The sequence below is a fragment of the Fukomys damarensis genome, unplaced genomic scaffold (genome assembly GCF_012274545.1).
Source record: "Fukomys damarensis isolate Sample0158 unplaced genomic scaffold, DMR_v1.0_HiC HiC_scaffold_13, whole genome shotgun sequence".
In the NCBI taxonomy this organism is placed as follows: Eukaryota; Metazoa; Chordata; class Mammalia; order Rodentia; family Bathyergidae; genus Fukomys; species Fukomys damarensis.
Window position 1 is genome coordinate 35090168 of NW_022900925.1, and position 10017 is coordinate 35100184.

The following is a 10017-nucleotide window of genomic DNA, read 5'->3' on the forward strand; positions in this document are numbered from 1 at the left end:
AAAAAAAAAAAAAAAAAAGCCGGGCGTGGTGGTGCACACCTGTTATCCCAGCACCGGGGAGGCTGAGGCAGGAGGATCACTGACTTTGAGACCAGCCTGGGCTACATAGTGAATTCCGGGTCAGTCTCAACTATATAGTGAGACCCTGTCTCCAAAAACAAAACAAAACAAACAAACAAAAAGGCACAACACAATGGTTTAGGGATCACAGCCCTTCCTGAGGAAAGCAACCAAGAGAACATACTCTGTGGTCATCTAAAAACATGCTTTTTAAAATTTCCATTTTTTTTCTTATTTTGAGAAAAGTTCTTCCTACATAGCCCAAAGTGGCCTCAAACTCTAGGCAATCCTCCTACCTCAGCCTCCTGAGCGTGGGATTATTGGTGTGCACCACCACACCGGGTCTCTCAGTGGAAAGTGGAGGGTAAAACCTGCCTACCCTCCTCACCAGGCACTGAGGTCCTAGAAGATGCATACAAGGTTACCCTAATGTAAGAAAACCAAAGCTTCCCCTACACACACGTGCGCGCACACACACACACACACACACACACACACACACTCAGACATGCACTTCACCAAATAACACCCCCCATACACCCAGGTCCCCTTACTTCCCCTCAGTAACAGATGACAAGGCTCAGCCCAAGGAAATAGCTTTCAGGAGAAAGACGGAGAGGCCAGGGTGGCGGCGTAGGCCTGTGATCCCCAGCATTTGGAAGGCTGAGGCAGGAGGGTTGCTGTGAACTGAAGGCCGGCCTGGGCTGCGGAGAGAGACCCTGGCTCAAAGAAGAACGGTGACTAAAGCAAGCCTCACCCTGTAAATGCAAAGAGCTTTCATTGTGTAACACAGGTGGGTGGGCCACTCCCGGAGAGGTCACCAGACCTGGGGGCCCCTGGGGACCGTCCCGGAGCCCTCCCTTCCCGGGACGCGGCTGCCCCGCTCCTCCACTCAGCACTGCACCAAACCCGCACCCGGCTGGATGCACTCGGGACTGCAGAGCAAGCTGCTAATGGATCGTTAAAAAAAAAGCTGCGAGTCGGAAATCGCAGGCTGCCTGCGCGGCGCCTGCTGGCAGAGCGACTGGGGAAGGGGGCGGGCGGAAGGAGGTCGCTGCTTTTTGGCCGAGTGGGGAATTGCCGCGGACCACCCTCCGGCTCCGGTCTGGAACTTTCGAGATCAGAGCGCTGCGCACAGCTGGGTTCACAGCTGCACCATTTGGAGCCCCGGGCTCATTAATATTCATGAGCCGTCCCCACCAATCGGCGGCGCGGATGCCATTAGCTGAGCATCTGTCGGGTTTTTGCGAGGGCTGCGTGTGGGGTTTTTTTTAACCCCCCTCTTCAATGAACTTCTTTTGACACTTTTGGATCTGCCACCGTGCGTTTTCGAGTCTCGCCTTGCTCGGCTGCCTCGGATGAAGGAGAGGCCCAGGGGAGGCGGGCGGGAGGCAAGGATGAGCGCCAGCCGGCTCGGCATCTGCCTGTTGACAAACGACCTCCCGTTCAGCACCTGGCCGGGCTCGCAGGCTGCGAGGGGCGACCGGGCAGGTAAATCACACCTGACGCGGCTCCAGCCCCGGAGGGGAGCTGCATCCCGGCTCCGGCTCCGGAAGGCGGCGGACTGGGGCGGACGGCAGCTGTGCCCGTTCTGAACCCTCATTTCCACGCCGATCAGCGAGGGAGACTGAGGCAGGAGGGTCGCTGCGAGTTCACAGGCCAGCCTGGGCCGGAGTGAGTTCGAGGCCGACCTGGGCTCCAGCTGGTTAGACACAAATCACAACAGCCTTAAATACTTGCGTTTTATTTCAGGCCAAAGCCCCTCAACTGTGAACCAGATGCCGCCACAGAGGTTGGGAGCTTGGGGCGCAGGCGCGAGGCCATGCGGGGAGCCCCTCCCGCCTCATCCTCATCCCGGGGCTGCCCTTCCTCCTGGACTGAACAGGCTGCCTCCCCGCTCCACTGTGCCCTGGGGATGGAGCTGCCCATAAAGGGAAAGAAAAGTACTGGGCACAGCTAGGCCACGCTAAGCCTGCAGGAAAAACAAGGTCACTGCTCCAAGCCAAAGCCCCAGCCCCGCCTCCCTGCAGCCTGGACCGAGGCACCTCTCCTGGGTGCACAGGAGCTGCCACAGCTCCAGCAAAAGGGGTCTCTGCACCTGATCCGCCCCGCGGGATTATTGAGGAAAAGTGAGGAGGCGTAAGCGCTGGGTGAGGAGGTAGGCAGGAGCCCGGTGCACCCCCCAAACACAGTGCTCTGGGAGCCGCAGCAAAAACTGAAGCTCCACAGGAGGCTGAGGCAGGAGGATGGCAAGTTCAAGGGGCAGCCTGGGCAACTCATCGAGACCCTGTCTCAAAATAAAAAAAATAATGGGGTAGGGAAGTGGCTCAGTGCAGCCACCGTAGGTCCAATGTCCAGGACACACACACACAAAAATGAAACAAAAATATGGGAGCCAGCCAAGAGAATACAGGCCCGTGAGCACAGCTGTTGGGACCAGGTTCGATGTGGCAGCCGGTCCCCGAAGCCAGTCACCTGAGGCTCCATTGCCCACCCACAGACTAGGCTCCCAAGAGACTCAATCTAGGGTTCCGATCAAAAGCAGCAGCCCAGTGCTGCAGTGTAACTTAGCAACGGCTGCATGATATCTGTGCTACAGCGGGGTGGGAAGGAACAATCTCAACAGACCTCTGTGCCCCTCCCCACCACCCTACGGCAGGAACCAGTCTCCCACCAGCATCTTCTGTCTTTTTTTTTTTTCCTATGGGGGGAGGCTGAGACTGTATCTATGTAGCCTGAGTTAGCCCTGAACTCAGAGATCCTCCTGCCTCAGCCTCTCGAGTGCTGGGTACAGCCCTGCACCACCACACCCAGTTCATAATGTTTTCAAGTAGAACACAGAGCTCAGAGAAGACCTCAGTTTTCCCAAACTACATCCAACTGGCCAGAGACCAAAGGCACAGCATGGTCACCTCCCGCACCCACCCTCTCAGGCTGGGGAGCAGGGGGTCCCTCGTCAGGGTCACAGCATGGCGGCGAGGAGGGGGGCGGCAGCACTGGGCTTTCCAGGGAAGGCTCCTCGGAGTCAACCACGGGGGCCCATCCTGCCAGTCCGTCCTGCTTGTCACTGGGGGGCGGCGAGGGTGAGCCCCTCCTCCTGGACCTTGGAAGGAAGCAGCAACTGCTGAGGGGAGGAGAGAAACGGAAGGAGAAGGAGACCGGGTCGGCAGCGAGGAACAGCGGATCGAGCCAGGATCACGCAGCCACAAAAGGCACTGAAGATCAGACACAGCTTAATGCGGACGGATGTACTTTGGAAGCACCTCCCCAGCTGGGCGTGGTGCCCCCAGGCCCTTTGTTTTGTTCGAAGTTTGGATTGGGGTTTTTTTGAGACAGAGTCTTGCTTTGTAGTGCTGGCTGGCCTTGAACTCACTAGGTAGCCCCTCCTGGTGCTGAACTCACAAAGATCCTCCTGCCTCAGCCTCCGTGCCTGGCCAGCTTGCTTTCTTTAGAATGTGTAAGTGTTCTAAACTACAAAGCGGTGACTGGTGGTTGCACAGCTGTGAATTTACTAAAAACTACAGAACTACACCCTAAAAAGGTAAAATTTATAATACGTGAATTTTAGGTCAATAACTTTTCTGGGTTTTGTATGTCACCACACCCAGCAATCAAGTTGTTGTTTAAATAGGTATAGGGGGATAACAAACTGGACAGGACAGGCAGGTGTGACGGCAGGTATCTGTCATCCCAGCACTCGGGAGGCTGAAGCAGGAGGATCGCCACCAATTCAAGGTCAGCCTGGGCTACACAGTGAGGCCCTGTCTCAAAAAAAGCTAGGACAGGGGATGAGGGATTTAGCTCAAAGGTGCCACCACCCGTCTCCCAAGCACAGGTCCCAAGCTGGATTCACCGGTACCATTTTAAAAAAATAAAATAAAAATCTAGGACAAACGAGAAAGCCTTGTTCCTCTTTCTCTCCTTCCCATTCTGAGCGTGGGAACCGGGCACTCAGACAGGGCCTGCTGCGAAACTGCCTCCCCGCACAGCACTTCTAACGCCAGGCATGGCCGCAGCGCCCTCCATACCTGTTGAGCTGATCGCCCTGCGCCTGGCAGGCCGCGCCGGGCTGCTCCTCCTGGGCCCAGCCGCAGTTGGACATGGCGTACAGCAGGATGGCGTCGGCCACCGTGGTGGGGCTCCGGCCCTGCACGCAGGCCTCGATCTCGGGCACCGAGAGCTGGCTTTGCAGGAAGAGGTGCAGCTGGCTGTCCGACAGGAGGACCACGCTCTGCAGGACCCTGGGGTGGCCCGGGCACCACGACACGGACGTCACTGCCCCATGCTGGGAGAGCACAGGAACTGGGCACCCCAAGGGCATGGCCGCCCCGCCCCTGCCCCGGCGGCCCTGGGGCCACTCACTTCTCCAGGAAGTACTGCAGGCCCTGGCGGCGCCTCTCAATGAACCCGTCAGAGCTGCCAAAGAACCGGGCTTTCCCAGGAAGCTCGGGTACAGGGCTGTGGAGTCACAGTGGGACAGCCCGGTCACATGAGTGTCGCATTGGGACAGCCACGCCAGCCCCGATAAGGAAGTCCCCTGAGGAGACGGCCAGTCCATACAGTTTGCTTCAAATGGGGAGAAGCCCAGGGTGGCAGTGCACACCTATCATCCCTGTACAAGGGAGGCTGAGGCAGGAGGGTCCCTGTGAGTTCAAGTCTAGCCTGCGCTATATAGCAAGACCCTGTTTTGGAATGAAGGAAGGGAGGGAGGGAAGGGACCCTTTCTGGATGAGTGGGGGGTCACAAGCTACCTTCACTACGCTGTAGCTCCCATCACCTGCCCGAGACCCGAGGGGGACCCGGAGAAACTCACACCAAGCCGGCGTTTCTCTGCAGCTGCTTTCTCAGCCACACAAACTCGCGGTAGCGGCGCCGCACGCAGGAAGTCTTTGCGGTGAAGGCCTTGCTGTTGGTCTGCAGGGAGGTGAGGCAGAGGGTAAGGCGGGGACCACCAAGGGGGCCAGCCCGCCCGCCCCACGAGCTCACATGGAGGAAGATCTTGTAGTCCACGTAGGAGTTCCAGGAGCCCTCATTCTGCATGCGGGGGTCCTGAACGCGCACTGTGATCACTTCCTGACGGGAAGAAGCAGCCCTCGGCGCCATCGGGCCGCAGGGCAGGGCAGCTCGGACAGCTGGCACCAACTTTCCTGCATTTCTTCATTCATTCAACGCTATTTCCCAAGCACCCACTACCTGTCAGGCCCTATGCTGAGCCCTGGGACAAGACACAGAAACCCTGCTCGCCGGTCTATATTGCAAGCCGCACGCCTATGACCCCAACACTCAGGAGGCTGAGGCAGGAGGATTGCTGCAAGCGAGGCCAGTCTGGGCTACACAGTGAGTTCAAAGCCAGCTTGAACTGCACGGCAAGACCCTACCTCCAAAGAAATACAATAAAACAAAAAAAGGAGCTTCCCTTCCCGACAATGTCACTGCTACTGACTTCTTTCTCCGCCTTCATTTGGAGTTTGTGGGGTCCCTGGGGGACCGGGCAGCACAGCAGTACTGTCTGTGCCTCCCCTCCAACTTCACCCCCACCGGCCTGAGGACCACGCTTACCTCCTGCTCTGGGTTCTCCGACATCCTACGCCCAAGGCCAGTTGGAAAAGGACATCTGATGAGGGGCACAGGATACAGGGACAAGCGTGGTTAGTCACTGTGTTTCTGTCCCCACCAATGCCCACCTGGGCAAAATCCTCAAAGTTTCTAACAGACACCCCCTGGGGAAACCCAGATTTTTTTTTTTTTTTTTTTGGTCCTGTGTAAAACTTAAAAGAGGAAGCAAAAAATGCAAATCTAAACACGCATACACACACAGACCCTACATTAGCTCAGTGCGAAGCTGAAGCCCAGGGAGATTGGACTCCATTCTCAAATCACCCCCAGGCTCCCCTACAAGGCCACCTCTACCCAAAGCACGCTGGGGCCCATGGAGAGCACATCTGAGGCAGGTCTGGCTGTAAAACTTGTGCTTTAGCTGGGTTTAGCAGCACACGCCTGTCATCCCAGCACTCGGGAGGCTGAGGCAGGAGGATCGCTGCGAGCCTGGGCCACAGAGAGTTCAAGGCCAGCCTGAACCACACAGTGAGATCTGTCTCAAGAAACAGAAAACACTGTTGCCTTAAGGATAAAGGCATCACAGCATCTGGCCCACTCTGGGAGCGAAGCTTTGGAAGCGAGCCTAACAGCGCCCCCTTCTGGCCATGCTGAGAAAACCAAGCCGGCAGGAAACCAGGGCTCTGGTGCGGAGCCTCTTTCGTCTCCGTCACCAGTCACCTCCTGTCCAGTGGGTCACCGGGGGTGTGCTCCGGGGAGCGCCGGAGAGGGCTGCCCGGTGGAGGCGCCGCTGATTGAATCTGTTCTCTGGCACCGGAGCCGGGCGATGTGATCACTTACTTGCGCCTCACGGCATCCGCTTTGTACCTCCGCCCGAGCTCCCGCCGCTGCGCAGGTCGGCTCAGGACGCATTCGCTCCTTTGCAAAGATTCATTAAAGCCTCAGCCCTGATGTCCCCCAGTGTGGCCGTTTACAGGCACAGCGACATCGCCCACTCCAACAAGGGGACCATGAAGGCTGCGGCTCAGGGCTACCCGAGTCCAAAGGGGCCCATGATGTCACCTTCTGTTAAAATACAGCACTAATCTTGTCACTCCCAAAACCGCTCCCACAGCATCCACCCCGGCTGCCGCCTCCATCCCGTCCCCTCTCTTAAGGGCGGAACAATAAGGTTTAATTTCCCTTTCCAATTTACCTTGAAATGAAAACTGACTTCCGCCAGTAAGTACTGCCAACAAATGATCCGGGGCCAGCTCCTGGGAAAACGAGACTCTCAGCTCCCTGCCTGTGCCCACCCGCAAATCCACTCGTTGTTACAGTTCCACAATTAATTTCCAACACATTCTCTTATTAGTTCTGCCTCACCATTAGAAGAGCGTGTAATGAGTTTCCTTCCATTTTATGTTTTGCTAACACAAGGCTGACGTTTCCAGAGAAGGGGAACTCATTTACAGCCCGAAATGAGCAGAGCAAACAGCTTTTGCAATGCCTTCCAATATACCAGAAGGTCTCTCTGCAGACAGACACTGCGCACAGAGACAAAGCACCACGGTAGGTGACAAAATCGGGCTGTACTGTGGAGCGGACCTGCATTTTTGCAATTTCAGTGCCGTATTCCACGGTATTCTTGCTGACGGTCTGATTTTTCACCACCACCAAAGGGTCCTGAACTGAACCCACGTATAACATTCCACATATACGCGATCCAGGGCTGTGACCAGGGAGAGCAGACAGATTTGTTGTGTACAGTTAACGCCCTTGGATTAAAAGGAAAAAAAGTTTGTTTTTGTTTTGTTTTTTCCTGTTCTCAAGCATTGGTAAACTATCAGCACAGTAACAGAGTTCAATATTCTGATGTCTTCTCATAAAAGTAATAACAGGAATGATGCTATCAAGGCAACTGTGGTCACCCACACCTTCAGGGGGGTCTACATCTGCGCCTGGAAAAGTCTCCCAAATTCAGAACCGGAAGTCGGTGACTAAAAAGCTCATCCCACTTTGATCTGGAGAAGAATTTGCATAGGGCTCTGTATCACTTCCATGTGAAGGTCTTCTTCCCCTTGAGCCCATCCTCAGAAACAAATACCTATCTAAGGACTTAAAAAAAAAGGCCAGGTATGGTGGTACCTACCTGAAATCCCAGCACTCTGGGAAGATGAGGCAGGAGGATCACAAGTTCAAGCCCAACCTTGAAATGAGTGAAAAGGGTCCTGTGTCAAAATAAAAAATAAAAAATTAGCTGGGGATTAAGCTCCATGAGAAGATCCTAGGTTCAATCCCCAGCACCCAAACAAATAAAAGAATCCAAGAGCTCTGGAGATGCAGTACCCTGAAATCGAACTTCCAAGGGCACCAACAAAGTGTTTGATTGTAACTTGTGTTTAAAACACTCGAACAAATACAGGTGATAATTTCTAGCAACTATTATTCTCCATCAGTTTCCTCCCCGCAGACATTTTCCAGTAGAAAATAAAGTTCAGTTATGTCCGAGGAGGAGCAGGACGTTCTTCAGCCAAACAGCAGCATTCAAAGGATGGAGTCAGGGGCCCCATAGGTTTAATCACTTACTGGAGCTGTTTGCCCAGCCCTTTGGGTCGCAGCTATATAGCATTTACTTTTTTTTTTTTCTGTTTTTGTATCATTTACTTTCTCCCCCTGTACCAGCACCAATAGCGCTTAGTGGGGACCCAGCGGTAGATTTGTTTTAAAGCTTTTCAATATCTTAATAAACTCAACCCGGGGTGGCGGCGCACGCCTGAGATCCCAGCACTCGGAGAGGCCGAGGGAGGAGGGTGGCAAATTCGGGCCCAGCCTGGGCAGCTTAGTGACTTGGGAAGGCCCTGTCTGCAAACACTACCAGGCCTGGGGACGTCTCAAAGTGCGAAGGCTCTGAGTTCAATCCCCAGTACCCAAACTGTTCTTCTTCCTAAACACCCACGGGTAGAGAAACCTCCCGCGTCTGACCAAGCTTCGGGATCGCAATCACGCAGGTCTGTTCCGCGTTTTTTGTCCATCTGTAACCAGTTCCTCCTCCCACTCGGAAGGTGACAAAGGCGCCCACGACTCAGGGCGTCTCCTGTGGGCGTGTACAGCGTTCGCCATTACTACCAGCCCTCGCCGCTTGAGTAAATGTGCTCAACCCTAAGTACAGCCACTCATCTCCACTCTTAACGAGCTGACAAGCCAAAGAGCCCCGTGGTCTTGTCCTTTCCCGATAAAGGGTGGGAGCGGGAAGGAAAGATTCCTCACACTAGCAAAGTACACTGGAAAGCCAGATTCTTTTCTAGGATCCCCAGCAAGCCCTCACCTTCATCACAAGTAGTGAGACAGTCCCTTCCCTAGGGTGTCAAGCGAGGCCATCACCCAAATACCCACAACTCCTCACCTGAGAGCACCCCCCAGTCCCCAGGGTCCCGTCCACGACCACTCACCGAAGCGAAGCGCCCACTCCCGCGGCGAGAGCTCCATATAGCGAGTCTGGGCTTCTCCTTCCGGGTGAGTTGCCGGCACCCCAGTGCATGACGGGAGATGGCTCCCGACCAGCCAATCCAAGCAGCCTCGGAGGCCCCGCCCCCGCAAGCTCGGGCGTTCAGTGGCTATGCGTTCCGGGGGCGTGGCTCTACCCCGCCCAGGCCGAGAGCGGTCTCTGCTCTCCGCGCGAGGGTGTGGGCTGGCTAGGTGCGCGATAGAGGGCCGACGCCCAATCCGGGGCGGCCTCCTGCCCGCCGCCGTGGAGTGCAGCCAATCAGCATCCGGGGGGGGTGTTGCTAAATGTGCGCGCGTGTCAGTGGGTCACAAGAGCGGGAGTTGTCCTTGTTGATCAGTTCTGCAAAGTGTAGGGTGTAGTGTGGGCGGTCCGGGGGAGAACACCCAGGTTCCTGGAGCCTCAGTAAATCCCTGGAGGGACCCAGTTTGAATCCTCTGAGTTCCAGTTCCCCAGCAGAGCTCGCATTCGAGAAGCTACGGAGACTTTGAGAGGGCCCAGAAATTTAGGGCCTCGCTCCAGTTAAGGGACGTGGATAGCAAGCAAGAGAATCGTGAAATATGCTTGACACTTCTGATGTAATCAGCATGTCTTCTCCCTGGCGAGGTGGCGCACGCCTATCATCCTGGACTCCAAGACTGAGGCAGGACGATCTCCCAGAGTTCGACGCCCGCCTGGGCTACATAGTGAGTTCAAGGTCAGCCCAAACCGCAGAGTGGGACCTCGTCTTCGCTCCCCCGCAAAGTCTTTGGGACGGGGCATTTAGCTCAGTGGCCCTCTTCCCATTCACGAAGTCACTGAGTTCAATCCCCGATACTTGAAGTTTTATCGCTCTCATTTAATGATGTTTGGCAGACTTACTCTTTCCTGGAATGAAGCCGTTTGAATACAATACCCAGCACTGCACTGACCTTATG

The 10017-nt window shown here is 55.5% G+C and overlaps 1 protein-coding gene across 7 annotated transcripts; it reads right to left on the reverse strand.

Annotated features, from left to right (window-relative positions):
• Positions 1 to 381: 381 nt before the first annotated feature.
• Snx11 (sorting nexin 11) lies at positions 382 to 9149 on the reverse strand. Of its 7 annotated transcripts, none has more exons than XM_033763006.1 (10): positions 9048 to 9149; positions 7748 to 7826; positions 6812 to 6872; positions 5620 to 5674; positions 5047 to 5152; positions 4874 to 4974; positions 4423 to 4518; positions 4089 to 4301; positions 2986 to 3181; positions 382 to 1762 (listed from the first exon to the last, which is right to left on the reverse strand). In XM_033763006.1, the coding sequence occupies exons 1-10, from the start codon at positions 9134 to 9136 to the stop codon at positions 1244 to 1246; spliced, it is 1515 nt and encodes a 504-aa protein (XP_033618897.1). In that variant the 5' UTR covers positions 9137 to 9149; the 3' UTR covers positions 382 to 1243. The 7 variants fall into 7 exon arrangements, with proteins under 7 accessions (XP_033618897.1, XP_033618896.1, XP_033618899.1 ...); XM_033763005.1 differs by having other exon boundaries at positions 2986 to 3184; XM_033763008.1 differs by lacking the exon at positions 9048 to 9149 and adding an exon at positions 6457 to 6534 and having other exon boundaries at positions 5047 to 5133; positions 7748 to 7763.
• Between the last annotated feature and the right edge of the window lie 868 nt (positions 9150 to 10017).